The 23,104-nt window shown below is 44.1% G+C and overlaps 1 protein-coding gene across 1 annotated transcript in view; it reads right to left on the bottom strand.

Annotated features, from left to right (window-relative positions):
• LOC116267805 (SART-1 family protein DOT2) overlaps nt 1–22,580 on the bottom strand; it is a 34,214-nt gene extending 11,634 nt beyond the window's left edge. Inside the window, exons 1-7 of the mRNA XM_031649718.2 lie at nt 21,451–22,580; nt 19,516–19,654; nt 19,375–19,429; nt 19,093–19,203; nt 17,387–17,483; nt 17,225–17,291; nt 17,085–17,144 (exon numbers count right to left, since the gene is read on the bottom strand). Of these exons, the coding sequence (XP_031505578.1) occupies nt 17,085–17,144; nt 17,225–17,291; nt 17,387–17,483; nt 19,093–19,203; nt 19,375–19,429; nt 19,516–19,654; nt 21,451–22,439 (1,518 nt within the window). The 5' untranslated portion in view covers nt 22,440–22,580. The remainder of the gene's footprint in view (nt 1–17,084; nt 17,145–17,224; nt 17,292–17,386; nt 17,484–19,092; nt 19,204–19,374; nt 19,430–19,515; nt 19,655–21,450) is intronic.
• Between the last annotated feature and the right edge of the window lie 524 nt (nt 22,581–23,104).

Genomic DNA, 23,104 nt, shown 5'->3' with positions numbered 1-23,104 from the left:
ATTGACGAGATAGTAAGATTGCATGGAGTGCGAAAGTTTATCATTGCGGATCGGGATCCACGTTTTACCTCTAGGTTTTGGGGACAATTGCAGAAGGCTTTCGGTACTAAGCTTAAGCTGAGCACAGCGTTCCACCCCCAAACTGATGGGCAATCTGAGAGGACCATTCAAACCTTAAAGGATATGTTGCGTGCATGTGTCTTAGAGTGGAAAGGAGAATGGGATAAACATGTGAAATTGGCAAAATTTGCGTATAATAACAGTTACCATTCTAGTATTGGGATGTCACCTTTTGAGGCTTTGTATGGAAGGCCGTACAAATCGCCAACTTGTTGGACCGACTTGGGTGATGGCAAGATTGAAAACCCTTTAGTATTACAACACTACACCGACCAAGTGCAATTGATAAGGAAAAAGTTGTTGACTGCTCAGAGTAAACAGAAAAGCTATGTCGACATTTGACGTAGAGAGTTGGCTTTTGAGGTTGGTGATCATGTGTTCTTGAATATTTCACCTACTAAAGGTGTTTTTCGATTTGGTGGATTTGGTGTTAAGGGAAAGTTGAGCCCGAAGTTCATTGGACCTTTTGAAATCTTAGAGAAGATAGGAGAGGTGGCATACCGATTGGCACTACCACCTAATTTGAGTCATGTTCATGATGTTTTTCATGTTTCTCTGCTTCGAAAGTACGTACCAGATCCTACGCATGTGATTGATTTTCAAGGTATTCAGGTGCAAGATGATTTGACAATGGAAGAAAAGCCTATTAGAATTGTGGATCAAAGAGAGCAAGTGTTTCGTACGAAGAGAATTCCTTTAGTAAGGTTGGAATGGCAACACCATGGGTTGAAGGAGAGCACATGGGAACTTGATGAGGATATGCGAAAGAAGTACCCACATCTGTTCTTCCAGTGAGGTATGATCTAAATTTCGAGGACGAAATTTTCTTTAAGGAGGGTAGGATGTAACGCTCGGCATATGCAGGTTGGGTCGAGCCAGGGTCCAGACCCGGACCCAAGCTCCACCCGCGTGTGAGCCCGACGCCCTCTCCTCCCTCGTCTTTCCCTCTTCTCCCTCGTCTTCCTCACAGACCCCCCTCTATTGCCTCTCGTGCCAGCGCAAGGAAGAAGAACACGACGGAGGTGCTGGGCGGCAACGAGAACGGCGGCGGCGGTGCTCAGGTGAGACTTCTAACTTCACTCCGCCTCCTCCTTCCTCTTCTTTCTTCACCTCCTCCTTCTTGCACCGCCTCCTCTCCTCTTCGCCAGTGCCCTCCCTCTGCTCGCACGATTCTTCTTTTCCTCTCCCACTCTGCTCGAGCTCTCACTCCCTCACTCACGCACGCTCTTCCGTCCTCTCTGTCTGCCTCTCCCTTTTCAACACATTCTCGTCCCTCTCGTCTCTCCCACTCTCTCTCCTCTGCCCGCCTCCCTCTGTCAGCGTCTCTCCCTGCCCACACGCTCCCTACTTGAGCTGTCTCTCCCCATTTTCTGATTGTTTTTCTCATTTTCCCCAACCGAGCAATCTTCCTCACTGATTTTATCATTGTTTGATAGGATTCTAGCTTGGGGGACGTGTTCTTTTCCTCATAACAGCGATTAGAAGGTGTTACTAGTGGTGGCAGCGATCAATTTTGGGCTTTGGCACTTGATCGAACGCTTGAGGCGGCTGCCAAGAACATTGCAGCAGTTTGGACACTAAATTTGAGGTGAGCAAGGCTAAATGAAACCTAAATTGTAGAATATTTTCTGTTAGAGCATGTATAATTATTGTTTGAGCATGATTAATTATTATTTGAGCATGATAGAAGTTAGAATTTGATGTTTAGGGAGGCATGTTAGCGACTTGGCTTTTTGGGGAAGGTTTAGGATTATGTTGGAGAGCGATGATTCATGTATATATTGATCTTTTAAGCTTGAGGTGTTGATTTTCAAAGCAATAGGGAAGCATGGTAGAGATTTGATGTGGGTGAGAAGATTTAGAATCGTTTTGATGAGCATGTGGCACAAGCTTTTGTCAACGGGTGTATTGCGGTGTTAGTTGGAGAAGATCATGTAAATTGGGAATATTTGTGGGGAAGACGCTTTAACTATAGAAAGCATGTGAGAGTGTGTTAAGGATGGATTGATCGAAGCATTGGGTTTTGATGTTTGGTGGCAACGGCAAGAAGTTGGGAAGTGGCCTATTAGAGGGCTTGTAGGTCGACACTACCCGTCGACACCTTCTTGAGGTGATGACATGTGCCTCAATGATTTTGTTTTATATTTGTTTGGATCGATAAGCTAATTAGTAGAAATCTTATCTCTTGTTTATGTCTGCAGGTACATCGGGCTCGTCCCGTCGACCTTGAGCTACCATATTCGAAGCTCGAGGCATTTTGAAGAGTTTTGTGAGCGCGCCATAGGTATGGCGGCATTCCAGGCAAATCCCTGCCTGGGGCGAATGTGTGAATGTGTATTCCTAGGATTGTGGGATCCTAGGATTGTGATGTGAATTGATTGACTGTTTTGTGAATGAATGTATGTGTATGCATGCGCATGATTTGATATATGATATGAATTGTTTTGAAAGACTATTAGTAGTTTGTTTTGAAAATGTGACGCATTTGCATGTTCATGCTAGAATTGATAACTGTTTAGGACAGATGAGGTGGAGTATCGAGTCGAGTGTCTCCTCGACCCCAATTGTGCATTAGAAAGCATCCTAGAATGATAACTGCATAGGACAGCTACGAGCCAATCGCAGATCGAGACTACTCTCTATGGTTTGGCTAAGTTTTCCAAAGATGTGATTGATGTGATAATTGATGTGAATGTTGTATTTTGTTGCATACACATTGCCGTGGGCAATGATGCAAATGGATGAATTGGAGGGTAGTTGTACCCGTATTGTATGACGGCTAGCTATGACTGTTAATGTTATGTGTAGACCTCGTGTGGAGGCAATTGGAGGTGTGGGTGCACTCGTGAAGTGTACCAACCTCATGAGCTAGCCAGTCATCTTGTGAATGTGGGGGACATCGAGACGATCTGCACATTGAGGTCCAGGAGGCCAAGCCCAAAAACCTACGCGAATGTTTGGAATTGGCGAGGCTGGTGGAGGAAAAGCAATGCAGACTGATCTATGGCAGTCAGATCACATACTCAAAGAGAAACCAGTGTCAGACCACCCTACGTGCACGGGCAGCCGCAGCACCTGTAGCTACTCAGAAGCCGAACCAAATGGGACGTCAAGTGGTTAGTCGCCTCACGCCAAAACAGATCAAGGAGAAGCGCGTCGGAGAATTTGCTTCCACTGTGACCAACTGTGGACACCTGACGACACTTGTCGAAAACTTCATATGTATCTGGTTGAAGAAGAAGATGAACTACCAGATGAATTCGAAGGAGGAACCGAATCAACGACAATCATGCAGGATGATGCAAAAGTTATCGAAGGGGGTCCCCATGAAATCTCTTTCCATGCTCTGGTAGGGAACAGAGCAGGTTTTGCCACTGAGAATGTCCGGTAAGAATCTCTAATTTCTGCCCTAATCCTAAAATCTCTATTTTCTACCCTAATCCCTGCCATCTGCCCTAATCCCAAAATTTCTGTTTTTATCTCTGTTTGCCCTAATCCCTATCGTCTACCCTAATCCCAAGACTTTCTGTTTTATCTCTATTTGCCCTAATTCCTACCGTCGGCCCTAATCCCCAAATTTCTATTTTTATCTCTATTTTCTGATAGCTATCATCTGCCCTAATCCTTGACGTCTACACTTAATCTCAAAATTTTGGTTTCCCTTTGTTTTTTGATTGCTGCAACTATGGATCACCATCGCAATTCCACCATCTTGTCGTCCAGTTTCCTCTCTCAATTCATCTCACAAAAGCTAAACGATACAAACTATTTGACATGAAAACGTTAAATAGTCCATTTCATCAAAAGTCACCATCTCTATGGACATACCAATGACACCACACCTGCGCTACCGGAATGGATCATGCGAGAGGTGAAGAATGTTGCAGGGCAAGTTCAAGAAACCATTGCAGAAATCAATCATGAATATGAGACGTGGATGACTCATGATCAATCTCTTGTTGCATATATCACCTCCACATTATCTGAAGAAGTTCTGGCAGGTGTTGATGATGATCTTTCAACACTTGAGTTGTAGAATGTATTCACTACCTTGTATTTTCAAGTATCAGAAGCGAGATTCCTATAACTCAAGAGGCAATTTCAAAATATAAAGCGACGAACACGCTCAGTTTTGGAGTACATACATGAAATCAAAAATGTTAGCAACTAGCTTGCAATCATAGGGCACCTAGTCAATGACAAGGACAAGGTACATCAAGCTCTGAGTGGATTGGTGTCAGATTTTGACATTTTCTGCACTGCTTCAAAGGTATTACTTGTTTTTCCCCCTTTTAAGACTTGAAAGCAAAATTGATTCAGCATGAAGCAAGTCGTATACAGTGACAAGAATTACCTTATTTTGGTAGTCATAATGTGTTGGTCACTGACACCTATGTTTTGCAAGGAAGTCGCCCTAAAGTTTGGAACACACAGGCAGGGATGGGGAGAAGTATTCTTCCTACACCAAACACAAATGCACCATGAAGAATACTTGTTTTTATTGCAATAAGATAGGTCATGTGAAGTCAGAATGTTGGCATAACCCTCAAAATAAAGGAAAACAGGTCAGGCGTGACAATAAGGCAGTAGGGTCAACTGTGTTGAACACGATAGCAGCAGCAAATATTCCTCCTAATGTGCAGCAGATGTTAATGATAGCTCTGTCCAAAGTCAATCTTAAACAAAACGAAGAAGGACAATGGTATGTGGATTCTAGTACCACAGCTCACGTGACTGATGATGCAGGTAAGCTCTCTAGTGCTCTCTGTTGTTTAACTATAGGCTCAATTTTCACAGAAGATGGTTCCCATCACAAAATATCTCATATTGAAAATGCACACATATCCATGGTTCATTCCTCCATACCTTTAAAGAATGTTCTTCTTGTTCTAGACGTCAAGAAAAATATCATTTCCGTGTCAAAGCTTATTGATGATACTCATTCTTCTGTTGAGTTTACTCCTCCTTCTGTTTATGTCAAGGATGCTCGAACCAAGAAGACGTTCGTTGAGGGTATTCGCAAAGGAGACATGTACGTCATTGAAGAAGCTCCAAAGGTGTCCAAGTCATGTGTTTCAGATTCATCTTTTCCTAGTCATAGTAAAGTCAATATTACAGAGTATGACAAGTCATTCATTGGCATGGTCGTTTAGCCCATTGTAGTCTTGTCTTTCATTCAAAGTCTTGTTGCAGACGAACTATTACATAAGTCCAGTCTAAGTCCAATCAACGAGTCTAGCATGTGCTCAAGTTGTCATATTTGTAAGAGTCATGTTCTTCCTTTCCAATCAATAAATAAGCGAGCTTCGAAGTTATTTGATACCATATATTCTGATGTTTGGGGGCCTGTTTTTATTTCTTCTTCTTCCGGGAGCAAATATTATGTTGTTTTCATTGATTCTTATTCACGTTACACATGGATTCACTTCATAAAAAGAAAATTAGAGGTTTTTCGCTTGTTCACTCAATTTCATGCCTTAGTCCAAAATAAATATTCTAGTAATATTATGGATTTCCAATGTGAAGGGTGGTGGTGAGTTCATTTCAAACGAATTTACTGAGTATTTACTATAAATCATGGGATCAGTAGACAGATTTCCTGTCCACACACAACACAACAACAGAATGGTATTGCTGAAAGAAAGCATAGGCACATGGTTGAAAGTGTTCTAAGTATGATGTATAACACAGATCTGCCCATGAATTTATGGACTGAAGTCTTCCATACTATTGTTCATGTTATTAATCGACTGCCACTATCCATACTTGAAGGAAAATCTCCATTCTTTATTTTACATCAAAAACAGTCAAATTATGATGAACTACATGCTTTTGGATGCATCTGTTATGTTTATGTTGATGTTTCCTTGAAAAATAAATTTCAAGATCTAGTTGTTATGTGCAGATTTGTGGACGTGTGCATATTTCACGACATGTTTTTGATGAGCACAAGCCATATGCGATATTCAATACAAGCAATAATAGATATGATTCATGGTTGAGTGCTAAAATATTAGGCCAAGGAGATGATGCATACCACACACACATAGTTACAAAATTATAAATAAATGATTCTGAGGCAGCCTCAAATGTTCAGATGGACAGCACGTCTCCACCTCCTCAAACAACCAGCACCGTCTTCGCCTAATCAGTGTTCAGGAAAAAATAGTACATACTCGACAATCAGTTCCAGGCTTCAAGCAACCGCTTTAGAAACTATCATCACTTGCCCACGTAGATCAGAACGTGTGCGACACCCTATTGATAGAAAATTGAGCAAAGGGGTAGAGCCAAAATGTTATGAACACGCATGCAAGAACAAGTATTGGATGAATGAAGAAATGGTCGCTCTAAACGAATGTCAAACTTGGGCGATTGTTCCTCGTCCAGATAATAAAAATGTAGTGGGTTCAAAATGGGTTTACAAATTCAAATATAAACCCAATGGAAGTATTGATAGACATAAGGCTCGTCTTGTGGCTAGAAGCTTCACTCAACAGTACGGGAAAGATTATGATGGGACTTTCTGTCCAGTTGTCAAGATGGGAACAATACGGGTTGTCATTTTTCTAGCAGTCTCACATGGATGGACTTTATATCAATTGGATGTTAAAGATGTTTTTCTCCGCGGTTTTATGAAAGAAGAAAATACATGAAACAATCTCCAAGTAATGCCACTAATGATCCAACCAAATGGGTGTGTAAATTACAAAGATCACTATATGGGCTTAAGCAAGAATCTCACTCATGGTTCGATAGATTTTCTATTCATGTATTGCAAGCTGATTTTCTCAGAAGTTCCATTGATCATTCCTTATTCATATATCATTCAGGTGAAATTACAACTTGGCTACTCATATATGTAGATGACATAGTTCTCACTAGAAATTCTTCATGTCATATATCTCATGTTAAGGAAGTATTTGAAGCAACAATTCAAAATAAAGGATCTCGGTGAACTACCGTATTTTTTGGGTGTCGAGCTTGATAGAAAGGGTCACATGTTTACTCTTATGCAACACAAATATACTCTTGATACATTGGACAAAGCATGTATGACAAGTTGCAAACTCATCAATACTCCTAGTGTTCTCAACGCAAAATTAAATGCTTCTGTTTGGAGTGATGCATATCCAAATCCTAGTTTTTATCGAAGTAGAATTGGCATGTTGCAATATCTCACCTTTACACGGCCAGACATAGAATATCCAGTGAATCAAGTTTCTCAGTTTATGCACGCACCCACAGAAGGACATATGGATGCTACTAAACGTATTTTGCATTATCTTAAGGCTATTCTTGGGGATGGACTCTATACAAGAACAGCAACTTATTTGAATGGACATACCATTTTCACCAATATTGATGCAGATTGGACCGGTGATCCAGATAACAGATGATCAGTTTTAGGTTATTGTATCTTTCTTAACTCCAATCTTGTTTGTTGGAGTAGCAGGAAACAATGTGCAGTTGCCAAATCGAGCACTAAGGCAGAATATAGGGCAATGGTTACCAGCGCCGCTCAAGCTTCATGGTTGTGTCATCTGCTTAGGAAACTCTCTCTTCCTATTGCCCAATCATCTCTATTTTGTGATAACCAAACCAAAGTGCCTCAAGATTGCTTTCAATCCTATCTTACATAATTGTACTAAGCATATAGAGATTGATCAACATTTCATTCGCCAAAAGGTTGAGGAAAACGAAATTGTTCCTACTTATATACCCACGTCTCAAAAAATGGTTGATCTATTTACCAAGGGTCCCATAGGGCATCATTTCAGGGAATTGAATAACAAGTTGTCAATGAACAAACCTCATACACAACTTGAAAGGGGCTGTTAAGATATGGGTCAGGCCTAATCAGATCAGACCCAACCCGACTCATCTTAACCACACGCATGGGCGATGGCATACTTGTAATTTTCAATATTGTTTTGTGTGTTTTGTTTGTACACTAAATTGTGATCAGTATATAATGATAACAAGAGATAGGCATCAAGACTGCTGCCCTCTTTCTTCTCTCTCTCTCTCTTGCAGGAGCAGTCTATTCCTCTTCTCCTCCTTTTGTATCTACTAAAGACTCCTTCTGATGGTTTGGTGTTACATATCAGAAATCTTTCAGTCCCAAGTTAATGAGGGTAGAGCCGTAGAGGGTCAGCTGCAAGGCAGGAAGGTAAGCATATGGGTATATGCAGGCTCCACCCATAATTTTATATGTGAGAAATCAGCAACGGCCTTTGTAACGCGCGGCGTTTGGGCGGAGCGGGTCGGGTCAGGGTCCAGACCCGGACCCTAGCCCCACGCGAGAGGAGCCCGACGCTGTCCCTCCTCCCTCGCATTCTCTTCTCCTTCGCTTTCCTCTTACCGTCTCTTCCTTACCCACGACCAGAGCTCAGGGAAGAAGACGGCGGCGGCGACGGCGGCGGCGACGGCGGCGGCGACGACGGCGGCGACGACGGCGGCGACGACGGCGGCGGCGACGACGGCGGCGACGACGGCGGCGACGACGGCGGCGGCGACGACGGCGGCGACGACGGCGGCGACGACGGCGGCGGCGACGGCGGCGGCGACGACGACGGCGGCGGCGACGACGGCGGCGACGACGGCGGCGACGACGGCGGCGACGGCGGCGACGACGGCGGCGACGGCGGCGGCGACGACGGCGGCGACGGCGGCGGCGACGGCGGCGGCGACGACGGCGGCGACGACGGCGGCGACGACGGCGGCGACGACGCGACGGCGGCGACGACGGCGGCGACGACGGCGGCGACGACGGCGGCGACGACGGCGGCGACGACGGCGGCGACGACGGCGGCGACGACGGCGGCGACGACGGCGGCGACGGCGGCGACGACGGCGGCGACGACGGCGGCGACGACGGCGGCGACGGCGGCGGCGACGGCGGCGGCGACGGCGGCGACGACGGCGGCGACGACGGCGACGACGGCGGCGACGACGGCGGCGACGGCGGCGACGACGGCGGCGACGACGGCGACGACGGCGGCGACGACGGCGGCGACGACGGCGGCGACGACGGCGACGACGGCGGCGACGACGGCGGCGACGACGGCGACGACGGCGGCGACGACGGCGGCGACGACGGCGACGACGGCGGCGACGACGGCGGCGACGACGGCGACGACGGCGACGACGGCGACGACGGCGACGACGGCGACGACGGCGACGACGGCGGCGGCGGCTGCGGCGGCGGCGGCGACGGCGGCTGCGGCGGCGGCGACGACGGCGGCGGCGGCGGCGGCGACGACGGCGGCGGCGGCGGCGGCGGCGGCGACGACGGCGGCGGCGGCGGCGGCGACGACGGCGGCGACGGCGGCGGCGGCGACGACGGCGGCGACGGCGGCGGCGGCGGCGGCGGCGACGGCGGCGGCGGCGGCGACGGCGGCGGCGGCGGCGGCGACGACGGCGGCGTTGAGGTGAACCCTGTCGTCCCCTGCCTCTTCCTCTCTTCTCTTTTCTTCTCCTTCCCGTTTTCTTTCCCTTCTCCCTCTCCCACTGTCTCTCGTCTCCCCTCTCCACCGAACGACCCTCCCTCTCCCACTGTCTCTCGTCTCCCCTCTCCACCGAACGACTCTCCCTCTCCCACTGTCACTCGTCTCACTCTCCACCGTCTCTCTCTTCTCTCCCGTCGTCTCCCCTCACTGCCTTCTTTTCCCCTTTTGACCGAACCCTCTCCCCATTTTCTGCTCGTTTACTATTTTTCTCCAATCAAGCACTTTCTCTCACTGATTTTCACTATGCTATCACTGTTGGATCCGTTTTCAGCTTGGGGATTTGTCTTTCCCCTCGTAACAGCAATTAGAGAAGGCCTTGGTAGTGGCGGCATTGGAGGATTTTAGCCGTTTGGGGACCACTTGGACGCGTGAGGTGGCTGCCGGGAGGATTACAGCAGTTTAGACCTTCAATCGGGGTGAGCAAGGCGAAATTGAACCTGATATATTTCTCTTTGGAACGCGCATAATTATTGGTTGAGCATGCTAGAGCTTTGAATTGATTATTTGGAACACATGTTAGTGATTTCGTTTTTGGGGAAAAGCTTGCGATTATGTTGGGAAGCGAAGATTCATATTTTGGATGATCATTTAAGCATGATAGATTAATTTTCGAAGCATTAGGGGAGACATGGTAGAGTTTGTGAGGTTGTGGGGAAGATTTAGGACCGTTTTAGTGAGCCTGTAGCACGCGTTTTTGTGAACGGGTGCATCTTGGAGTTAAATAGGGATAACGTACATAAGTTGGAAGTATCTTTGGGGTAGACGCCTTGATTTAAGAAAAAGGGAATTTTGAGAAAGGCGTTAGTGATAGACGGATTGATGGCTTTGAGTTTTGGCATCTATTGGCACGGCTAGGAGTGGGAAGTGACCCTATTGGAGAACTTGTGGGTCGACACTACCCGTCGACACCCTCTTGAGGCGATGACGCGTGTCTCAATGACCTTGTTTTGTTTTTGTTTGAATTGTTGAGGTTTGTAGTAGGAATCTTATCTTGTGTTTGTGTCTGCAGGTTCACCGGGTACGTCCCGTCGACCTTGAGTTACCGGATTCGAAGCTCGAGGCATTTTGAAGATTCTTGTGAACGCGCCACAGGTATGGCGACATTCCAGGCAAATCCCTGCCTGGGCAAGTGAATGAATGTGTGTTCCTAGGATCATGGGATCCTAGGATTTGTGATATGAATTGATTGAGTGTTCCGTGAATGAATATGTGTATGCATGTACATAAATTGATATATGATATGAATTGTTTTGAAAGGCTTATAGTAATTGTTTTGATAATGTTACGCATTGTATGTGCATGCTAGAATTGATAACTGTTTAGGACAGATGAGGCGGGGTATCGAGTCGAGTGTCTCCTCGACCCCAATTGTGCATTAGAAAGCATTCTAGAATGATAACTGCATAGGACAGCTACGAGTCCACCACAGATTGAGACTACTCTCTGTGGTTTGGCTAAGTTTTCAAAGATGTGATTGTTATGATGATGAATGTGAATGTTATGTTTATTGAATACTCATTGCCGCGGGCAATGATGCAAATGTTTGCACAGTGGGTAGTTGTACCCATATTGTTATGACGGCTAGCCAAAACTGTTGTGGTTATGTGTAACCCTCGTGTGGAGGCAATTGAAGGTGTGGGTTCACTCGTGAAGTGAACCAACCTCAGGAGCTAGCCAGTTAAATGTGTTTGTGCAAGTATAAGTATAAGAATGAAACAATAAGAGATGAGAGGCCAGTGGGATGTGACTATGTATATGGGAGTTGTCCCACTTTCGCCACTGGTCTCGCCTGTTCGGAGCGCAGGCGGTGCAAGGCCCCAGGGTACTGTTGTGTGATGTGCTTGGAGCGTAGGCTCCCGCCTTCCCAACCTGGGTGTCCTAGGGAAGGCTGAGTATCTCTCCTTGGAATTCACACATCCATGGATGAGTGCTCTACCGCTGCAGCGGATAGATGGATCCATACTGTTCTGGGCCACCACGGGGGTTGTCTCTCGGCTGTGGGCCGCCCGCGGTGTGCACGTGTCTGTGTTTGCACCCACAGGAACTGTAAATTTACTGATAGTAATGAAACTGCAATGTATGTGATTGAAATATATAGGATTGTTGTGCATGTGACTGTTGTGCTTATGAATGCAAGTGACATGTTGATGATGCCTTGCATGTGATTGAAATTATGTTATTGTAGCCATTGAGTGGCGTCTGCATGTCGTGTCTTGACACGACATAATGATAGATTGTTCTGATGTTTGTTTGTGTACTGAGCCCGACCTAAGAGGGCTTGGACTTTTCCTGGCTTGTTGCCATACTGCGAAGGCTAAGCCTTCAGTTGTTTCCTTTTTTCAGGTTTTGGTGTACCCGGGGCAGCAGGCTGAGCAGATGGCTACACTCACGTCCTACTGGGGAGGTTTTGGGTTTTGTTTTGTTCTTGTAGTGCCGGCGCGTCGGGTTTTTGGTTTTACTGATGCCTTGTTTTGATGAGGCATCGATGTTGTGATTTTGGGGCATTTTTGTCAAATGTACAATTGAATTGAAATGCTATATAATGGAAAGCTTGCCCCATTGTTTTGAATTGCTTGGCTCATTCCTTTTTGAACTATTGTGTAGTCACACCTCGATGTTGGATGTTAGAAAAAAAAAATGTTTGAGTGTCAAAAAGGTCGGGGTGTGACAGCCTTGGGCTGTCGAGTAGAGAATCAACCTGCATTTGACATGGTGGTAGGAGATAGGGGCACATTGAAGTGTAGGGGCAAGTGTGCCCAAGAGGTCTTAGAAATCCAGGGTCACAAGTTTCTGGTGGAGCTCTTCACATTGGCAATGGCAGCGGCAGATTTGGTGTTAGGGGTGCAGTGGCTACGCAGCCTAGTTGAAGTCGTGTGGGACTTCGTTGGGATGAGGATGCATTTTGGCCAAACAAAGGAAGGGCAGCAAACTCTTGAAGCGGTACCAAGAAAACCGATGAGTGAACAGAAAGTGTCAAAGATGATGAAGGGCCCGGCGACCTTCCTTATGTTGTTAATGATTACGATCAAACAGGAGGAAGAGACATATCAGAAGTTGGAGGAGCAGGGATACATCAGTCAAGAACAATTGTAGGCCATATTGAAGGAGTTCACAGTGGTTTTTGAACCCCCTAAGGGTCTGCCGAGTTCAAAGTGGTTTTTGAACCCCCTAAGGGTCTGCCCCCACGGAGAACCTATGATCATCACATCGAAGTCCAAGGTGGGGCGGGAGCAGCCAATAGACGACCATATACAATCCGCACCAACAACAGGTGCTGGAAGAATTAGTAAAGGAGATGATTACAGAGGGCATCAACAACCCAATTGCAGCCCCTTTGCATCGCCCACATTGTTGGTTAGCTATGTCACATAGGTACGGGTACGAGTGCTGGTATGGGTATAAGTACGGCGTTTTCGTCAATCTTGGTACAGCGGTATAGCGATAATTATATATTTTTAATTTAAAAATTTGAAAATTTTGAAAAAGCAAATGATGTCATCTTTTAATTTCTCAAACAGCTTATAATTGGTCGATATGTTATTGAATAAGAACTCGGACACAATAAGAGGGCTCAAAGTCATAGCAGGCAACAACCTTATCCCAACTTGTTAAAACAGTGTTTCAAAAGAAGATATGCGCTCATTAAGCAAATGTCTTGAGGAATCAGATCAACAAGCACAAAGGGAGAAGGACTACGAGGAAGTTAACTAACACTGTTCTAACTGAAGCACGGATTAGCAGAAATGCAAGAGGAATATCAAGCAACAGAAATATCAAATACATAACAGCATGAAAAATAACTCGGCACATTAGGCCCCGATGCCGACACCCGACAGTCACCTATCTATAAGTTTCTAGATTAACCAATTGAAAGACAAAGAAGAATAAAGCCAAACAACACAAATACATAGGTTGGTCGATGTCTATGATAACAAACAAGATGGGGCACGATGGTGTATCCATGGTGAAATTAGCAGAGAAGCAGGTAAATAGGAAGCACAATAATGACAAAAAAGGGAAAAAAAACCCAAACAATTGCAGCAACCCTAAATACCGTCAAATGAAGAAACCTACCGACTCGCCGTCCGTCGCCAATGGCTGCCCAAACTCTTGCCAGACGTGCGTCGCCAGTTGCCCAAGCAACCGCCAGAAGACACCAGAAGATCAAGAGGGAGAGAACGAGCGCTGCGGGTTACATTAACTTTTCATTATGATTTGGATCTGGTTCCGATCCAGAACCAGATCCAAACATACCACCACGTACCCGCATACCCGTTGTGGCGTACTGACGTACCGGTACGGTACGCGGGTCATATTGGCATACTGGGTGATATAGCTGGTTAGGAAGAAGGATGGAGGGTGGAGATTTTGCATAGACTATCATGCATTAAATGCCATCACGGTAAAGCATTGTTACCCCATTCCCCTTATTGAAGAATTACTGGTTGAGTTACATGGTGATGCGTATTTTTCTAAGTTGGATTTAAGGGCAGGCTACCATCAAATCAGGATGGCGCCTCAAGATGTGCCCAAAACTGCCTTCCAGACTCACAATGGGCATTATGAATTCAAGGTGATGCCCTTTGGGCTAACTAATGCTCCTACCACATTCCAGTCCTTAATGAATGATCTTTTCAGTCGTCGAATTGTACTTGTCTTTTTTTATGACATCTTAGTGTACAGTCCAAAGGAGGATGAACATTTCCACCACCTGCGACTAGTTTTGTCTGTGCTGCAGCAGCATAACCTACATGTCAGGCAATCAAAATGTGTATTCGGGACAGATCAAATTGCATGTCTGGGTCATGTGATCAGTAAAGGGAGAGATCAAATGTAAGACGACAAGGTGAATGCTGTGAGGGAGTGGAAGGCGCCTGGTTCAGTAAAAGAATTAAGGTCTGTTTTGGGCCTAGCAGGATACAACAAAAGATTCATCAAAGGATACGGTTGGTTAGCAGCCCCTCTAATTGAACTGACCATAACCTATGTCACACGAACACGGCAAAATGGGCCACGTACCGGTGTCGACACTCCGACACTTGGATACCGACACTTGGACACGGCAGCATACGTTTTGGATCGGGTCTGGGTCAGACCCGATCCGAACCACTTTACTAACCCGACATTCTTTGTTTTGTTCGAGACTTTCTTTCTTATGACTTATGAGATTGGTGATGAACAATGTTTTATTTGAGAATCTGAGACTTTCTTTCTTATGACTTATGAGATTGTAAGAGTGAATTATTAATTTAATGTTTTTTTTTTCTTTTATTATCTTTTTACTTTTTTAGAATATAAAATTCGTCGTGTTCACGTATCCTAAAATTTTGAAAATTGTCGTGTCCGCATACCCGTACCCGTACCCGTGTGACATAGACCATAACTAAGACGTGAAGGAGCAAGCAGCTTTTGAGAAACTTAAACAGGCCATCACTTCAGCACCTGTGTTGAGGATGCCGGATTTTGGAACTCCATTTTGCATCGAAACGGATGCCTCAGATCATGGGGTGGGAGTAGTATTAAGCTAAGAATAACATCTGATTGCTTTCTTCAGCAAAGCGATGGGTCCTAAATCCTAACTTTAAAACCAAATCAGCATATGAGCGGGAGTTAATGGCTATGGTGCTAGCTGTTATGAAATGGAAACAGTATTTAATGGGACGGAAATTTGTGGTGATGATGGATCATAATAGTCTAAAATACTGCTTGCAGCAAGCAACTTTGACCCCCACCCTATAGCGACAGCTACTCAAGCTCATGGACTTCGATTTTGAAGTCCAATACAGAAGAGGGAAGGAGAATGTAGCAGCGGGATAGTCTGTCCCGCATAGGCACTCAACCAAAAGATTTATTGCTGGCCTTCTCGCAGGTGCATGCTGATCTATGGACAAGGATAAAACAAGCCCATCAACAGGCTGAATCTGTGTGCAAGATAAGAGAACGACTAGACAACAACCCAATCCAAACATATGGGTACACATGGAGAGATCCTTATTTGTATTATCAAGACAAAATTTACATTCCACCAGAAACAGAAATTCGACAGTACTTATTGGTGCATTATCATGATTGCAAGACAGCAGCCCATGCAGGGATAGAGAAAACGTATAGACGCATCAAGGGCACATTCTATTGGCCAGGGATGAAAAAGGCCATCATCGAGCATATCAAAAACTGCAACACTTGCCAACAAAATAAATATGAGACAGGGAAGCCAGTCGGGCTGTTACACCCTCTGCCTATACCAAAGCTTATATGGGAAGATATTTCCATTGACTTCATAGAAGGATTCCCAGTATCTAGAGGAAAATCAATGGTCTTCGTGGTCGTGGATCGGTTGACGAAATATGCACACTTTATTGCATTGTCCCACCCATTTTCTGCTAAATCAATAGCAAAGGCATTTTAGGAGAAGGTAGGGAAGCGACATGGAATTCCCCATTCCATAGTAAGTGACCGAGATTCTCTCTTTTTGAGCAATTTTTGGAAAGAATATTTCCAACTACAGGGCAGCAAGCTGCAAGATGAGTACAGCCTACCACCCAGTCTGATGGCCAAACAGAAATTGTCAATAAAAGCCTAGAAACTTCCCTGCGTTGCTTTGCAGGGCAGCAACCAAGACTATGGGCTGACTACCTGTCATGGGCACAGTATGCCTATAACACAAGGTGGCATTCTTCTACAGGGACCACCCCATTCAAAGCTGTTTATAGCAGAACCCCTCCCAATCTAAGAAGGTATCAGCCTGGGACAGCTAAGGGGGAAGATGTTGACGCACAACTAAGATGCAGGGATGCCATCTTGAAGGACCTCAAGCAGCATTTGGCTGCTGCCTGCAATCGTATGGCTCTGCAATATAACTGACGCCACCGAGATCAGCAGTTCAAGGTAGGACAATGGGTGTATCTTACAAGGCCACCCCATGGATTGGGATCCAAGTCAACGAGAGGTAATGTCAAGCTAGCATCTCGTTTTGTAGGCCCTTACCTCATTACAAAGAAAGTGAGAACTTTGGCGTATGAACTACGCTACCAGCAGGCAGCAAGATCCACCCTGTTTTTCATGTGCCCAAGCTCAAAGAATGCTACGTAACTCCCACAGTTGATGTAATTAAGCTTAGTAATTTGCTTTAGTCTGTGCTTTCGTCTGTTTTAGTGTATAGTTAATGGGTCGGTTAATGGACCTAGTACTTGGGTCGGAGAAGGAATTAGAGGGCCCAACCCAACCCACTTAATGCTTGTATATAGCTGAGAAGGGGATTACTACCCTAATAATAATGAAATTTTCGCTGTTACGAAGTGGAGGCTGGGCTTTCACTGAGAGTTGGTGTGCGTGAGTGCTGTTTAGCGTGAAGTCCTCACAGCTTGCCTGCCTGATATATGCACTTTTCCCTATACAGATACCTCCAATAGGAGGAAGGAACTATAGCAAAAGAGATCTATCAGACAGTACCTCTTCAAGCTTTTTCTCTGCTTCACTAGAGAGACGGCCACTTTCATCCAAAGTAACCCCCTGAAAAATCAAATGTGTCAAAGACTAAAGCTTATGATTTAAGCAGGTAATATATCAAAAACTGAAACCGATAAACACACCTCATCTTTAGTAGGATCATCATATTGAGGAAGGATTGTTTTCTGAGAAGAAGCATCAACACTAAACCTAGTATACAACAGAGAAAAAGAGAAATGAGAACATAACCGTGCAACAACAAAAACTGAAGAAAGACACCATATTAGAGATCGTGATATGTATACTTGTCCTCATAAATCCCACTTTTCTTCTTTGCAGCCTTGTAAGCCTCGTCCCTCTGTTTTTGCTCACCAATTTCAACATTTTCAAGCATATCAATCTCTGAAATAAAGAAATCTTTGGTGAGATTGAAGAGTACCCGTTATTTAAATAAGCCATATATATATATATATATATATATATATATATATATATAGGAAAAGAAAGGGAAAGAGAGAGAGAGAGGCAAGTGCTAGACACATCAGTAATCACATCAGTAATCATTTTGGATATTGAGTTTTTGCACAGACAGTTGAGGGAAAAAAGAAAAAGCATTTTCGTCACCTAGTATTAATTCACAACTCTTTCGCCTTTCTTTCTCTCAACCATTCATGCACAAAAACAGCTCAATGGTGAAGATGATTCTTGATGGTCTATCACCTAAGGGTCTGGCACCTACCTCTCTCTCTCTCTCTCTCTACATATACAAAAAATGAGCCTTACTATATATATATATATATATATATATGCACTAATTTCAACTGTTGGGTCATGCAATATTGTGTGGTTATAAAGATTGTCAACATCAAAAGAAGTTGTCAACTCAAATAGTGTGATTGTCAGTTAAGTTTTGAAGAAGTTATTTCAACCGGTCTGGAATTATCTGATCATACTGATCTTAGCGATGCTCATTTTCCAAGTGCCCCCCCCCCCCCCACACACACACACACATCCAATATATATGTGTGTGTGTGTGAAACAAAGTAACAAGCATACACATATAACCATATTAGGAGATATTTTCCATATGAAACTATTAGTTTCTAAAAGTAATAGGAAATTCTTGCCAACTTTAGTGTAGAGAACAACCAAAACAGCATGATTTTGCCTACTCAAAAGAGAAAGGAGGTGCCTCCTCCATTCATCTTTTCAGAGAGGGGGGACGAGAGGGTGAGAAGGGGCCTCCTTTGTTCTTTCATTCAGAAGAGCTCGATTGATTGTCGTACAGTCCTTGATCTTTTATGGATATTAGACACATACATTACTACGTAGAACATACAGTCATACACATGCAGATAAATATATATATATACATATATGTACACACACACACACATATATATACATACATACATACATACATACATATATATATATAACCAGTGCTAGGGAGGATGGCTGTGGACAGGAAAAGGGGAAAAAAAGAGAGAAAAAATAGACGAGAGAAAAAAAGGGGATGAAAAAAATAGCATTGAAATGGGACTAGTTGAGATATGAACATCACAAATATCATCAATTTTCTTCAAAAATAGGAAAATGAAGACAACAGAAAAGGGCAATTGCCAGGATATTTTGAGAAAATGCCAGAATGAAAATATCATGCTCTTTTTATTTTCTTTTCTTTTTTTGGCTTTCCAGAACAAAATTGTTTGCTAATATATTTTCAATGTGTTGATGTTTGCTTTAATATTTTAATAAACATTTTCGATTTCGATCAAAGTTTTTTGTAAAAAAAAAGTAGAAAACTCAGATTTTCATAAACTTTCTATTATATTTTTATATTTGAATTCTCAAATTTTACCAAGAAAAAAGGTTCACATTTAACAACCCAGAAAAACTTCATTATAAAACCAAGAACAACATTTCCAATAATGTATGTACATGTGTGTGTGTTATGTGTGTATAATTACACAGAATATCAAAAGAAAAAGGCATTGACTATCATCAATACCATTGTTAATGTCCCCATCAGCAAGTATGTTTTGATCCTTGAGAGTCAGCACCACAGCTCCACCTTCCACCACTTTTTCAAACCCATGAAGGATTTTAACTCCAGCAAGACCTGTTTGCAAATATTGGCATCTGTGAATAAAATGTTGATTCAAGGGCATGACTAACGAGTAATGACCATGAGATAATGAAGCAAGTGTCTACCATCAAATTACTTGTACTCCAAAACTTAACCTAGCATGAAGTATGAACATCAAAACTGAAAAGAGTAAAGGATGATTACTTGCAGTTTGCTCAGTCTCAACCACATCTTCACTGCTTTCCTCGTCTATGTTATCCTAGAAAACCAAAATGCAAGTCACTGATCAAGCAAGTTTCAAATTATATATATATCAGAATTAAAAAGAAAATATCCAAGACAGACCTGCTCCTCAAAGACCTTGGCTAGTTGTAAAGCTTTCTCCTTTTCAGCATTTATCTTTTCTTCAATTTTCCTGCTCCTATTCACCCATGCAAGTATTTCTGAACTCTCCTCTGTTTTCTTCATTCTTTCTTCCCTTGCTCTATAGGCAATTACAAGATAAAGGCAATATTTTAGTGAAGATAGCATCAGAAGAAGGAATGAAGCCGAGAAATCTTATGAAACCAAAAAAAAAAAAACAAAATGGAATAAAAGACATTAGCACTAAACTTTAGGGGCATGTAACAGCAAGAGCCGCCCTTGGGTGCAGATGAACTAGAGGAGCCCATCAGATTTAAGGGACAACGTATGCAGCCACACCTAGCTCATCTTGCATGTCAAAGGCATGGATATTTGAGCTAAATTTGAACTCCTATATCGATTCAACATTTTTCATATTAGTAGAACCATGAAGCAGATGAACCCTAGCACAGGACCAGCAGGCCAGATTATCCTTGGAGCTGGAAACAGGTCTGAGACCAGGGAAACCAAAAGCTTCAATCCAAGCCCAAGAAGGACCTAGATGTGGCTCTGATATAATTTGACATTTGACAATTATCTGAAAACTATTTATAAATGAAAACCATGAATGGGTCATGAATTAAAGATATTTTGATTATTTTTATGCTATTTTGATCAATGTTGTTAGCACCTTAGTAGTCAACTTGGTAGCCAGAAGGCCCAGAACTCAAAAGCGCACCTAGGCGCCTGCTGAAACACGCTTAGGCCCTAGGCACCTACCTTTTTTACCTTGCTGCGCCACCTAGGCTCCTGAGGAAAAAAAAAAAAGTTTAATTTCCTTTTCCTATTTTCATCTTCTTCTACAAGTTTTACCTTTCACATACTTTCGGTTCTGCTTTTACCCTTTTTCTTCATGATTTTTTCTTTTTCTTCCAATTGTCTCCTTCTCCATCTCTCCTCTTCTTCCATCATTTTTTCCCATTCATATACTGCTTTTGGCCCACCTGGACCTTTACAGAGGGCCATAGTCAAGGCCCTCCTAGCATTTTTTACTACAAGGCTATTACTGGTGCAACTAGGTATTATCAGCTGATATGTTTTACCGGCCCTTCACTGAAATTACAGAGAGGCTAACATAAGCGCCCTAAACTTAAGGTGGCACAGTTTATGTCAGCATATTCCTGATGGTTCATCTCATATCAGTGCCTTATTGGTAAGATAACAAAATACAAATAGTTACTTACCATGTGCATTTTTAAGTGAAACTGTTATGAAGATACCAAACCACGCTGATTTAGGCATCCTTTTTTGAAGCATGATTCACCTTGATTCCATAACTGACAACACTCATTTCATATCTAAAAGATTGATCGTAAAGGCAGACTGAGTATGTAGATCGTACAATGATATCATTTCTAAATAGCTTGGTTGAACGTCATCCCAAAATTTTTATTTTTGACATGTAATATGACATGTGAGCCAAACTCGATGTAAGTGCAGTGTGACAGGAAGCAGGAGCTGCGGTATTCCTGACATCAGGTATAAATTAACTTCATAGTTGTTCCTAGATGTAAGCAAGGAAGGCAGCAAAACAAAAAAAGAAAACAGCTTAACTAACTTTCAGGGGCTATATCACTAGACAAGCTGATAAATACCAGACCAATTTATTAACAATGACCTAAATCCACGTGCATAGCTACACATAAATTGCTTAACTAACGTACAGATTCATGTATAAAATACTCAATTTATATATATAATACTTCCAACAAGCCAGCAATTTTGAAAAAAAAAATCATTACAATCTATCGTTAATATGCTGAATATTTTGCGTCAACCTAGACAAGATAAACTACGAAGTGCAGGCAGAAGGAAGGTCATTAAAAGCAACGCATCGAAATATAGGATGAAAATGGAGAAGATTTTGGAAGTACTTACTTAGCAATCCTCTGAGCAATCTCCGAAGTAGAAGGTTGAGACCGTTCCAACGTCAAACTGTCACGTTCCATCTTATCATTAGCACCATCTTCCTGCCGAACACCATTAACTTCACCTTCCTCGTAATCCGTAGCCTCTGCTCTTCCCTTTTCCACCTTCCTGTCACCTTCCTTCACTCCATCAATCTCCCTCTCAGAATCCCTATTTTTACCCTTCCCCCTGTCCCTCTCCTTCTCCTTAGCCCTATCTCCCTCTCTTTCCTTCTCCCGACCTCTATCCCTCTCTCTATTCTTCTCCTTTGCGTAATCCCTCTCTCGCTCATCACGGTCCTTTCTGCGACCATCCTCCTGCGCCTTCTCCCTCTCGTCTCGATCCCTCCTGCGGGGGGCATCTTCCTTTTCCCTCTCCCTCTCTTCTCGGTCCTTTCTGCGATCGTCTTCCTTCTCCCTTTCCCGTTCATCGCGATCTCTCCTGCGTACTTCTCCTCTGTCCCTCTCCCGGTCTTCGCGGTCCCTTCTGCGATCGTCTTTGCTCTCCCTCTCCCGCTCGTCCCTATCCCTCCGGCGATCGTCCTCCTTCTCTCTCGCCCGATGCTCCCTCTCTTTCTCCTTCTCCTTCTCCCTGTGCTTGCTCTTGTCCCTGTCCCTCTCCTCGTCGCCTCGCTCCCTCTGTCGATCTTTCTCCCTGCGATTCCTATCATCGTCTCTCTCCCTCAGTTTATCCTTCGTCCCACCGCCACTTCTGTCGGTCTCTCTACCCTCCTTGGCCAAGTCGTGAGCCCTAGTTTTGTCCCGCTCCTTGTGGCCGTGTTCCTTCTTGTCTTTCGTCTCCCGCTTCTTGTCCTTGCCGCTCCTGTGCTTCTCCCCGTGCCTGCTGCCGCTCCTGTCGTCCCTCTCCTTGGCATCCAAGTCCGCGCCCAAATCTTCGCCATAGTGGACGACCGAGTCATAGCCGCCGTTATGGGGCGACGCCCTCTCGTCGAACGCCATGGGCGACTATCCTCCTTACCCCCTTCTACTCCACCATTTACCTCTCCGGTCGACCCTGATAGGGAGTCCCGCAGCTTTCCACTCGCCGGCCAACCATTAAACGCAAACCCGCCCCTAAAGACTGTCCAGACAGGAAAGAGGAAACGGGTTGGACTGGAGATATATATAATAGATGAGATCCGGGCATTTTATCAAATTCGAATCAATCTGACCTGATAGAATCAAATTCGTCCTCGCTTTGGAAGTCCATTTGAATCAAATCTAGCGCGATTAGCAGGATCCGGCCTGTGACGCTACATTGCTTTAATGTTTACTTGAGAAGAAAAGCCGTCTTCAGTGTAATCTAGCCCGATTAGCAGGTGGATCCGACCTGTGACGCTACATTGCTTTAATGTTTACTTGAGAAGAAAAGCCGTCTTCAGTATAGAACCCTTAAACATCACATACTTACTTTTAGGTTTGTCTTGTTGGGGGCTTAAGTGTTGTACCTGTCATCATCATAGTTCAAAGAATAGCACACTCTAAAAGTGACAGTGATCATTTGATCTCAAATCTCAAATCTCAAATCTCTTGTGAGCCACCTTGCCTGCCGGTTGCTCAGGAATTCATTTACAGGATTTAAGTTCAAAATATAAATTGTAGTCGTTCGGTTCCATAAGGAAATT

The sequence above is a fragment of the Nymphaea colorata genome, chromosome 14 (genome assembly GCF_008831285.2).
Source record: "Nymphaea colorata isolate Beijing-Zhang1983 chromosome 14, ASM883128v2, whole genome shotgun sequence".
NCBI classification, from domain to species: Eukaryota; Viridiplantae; Streptophyta; class Magnoliopsida; order Nymphaeales; family Nymphaeaceae; genus Nymphaea; species Nymphaea colorata.
This window is presented reverse-complemented; position numbering and strand designations above follow the sequence as displayed.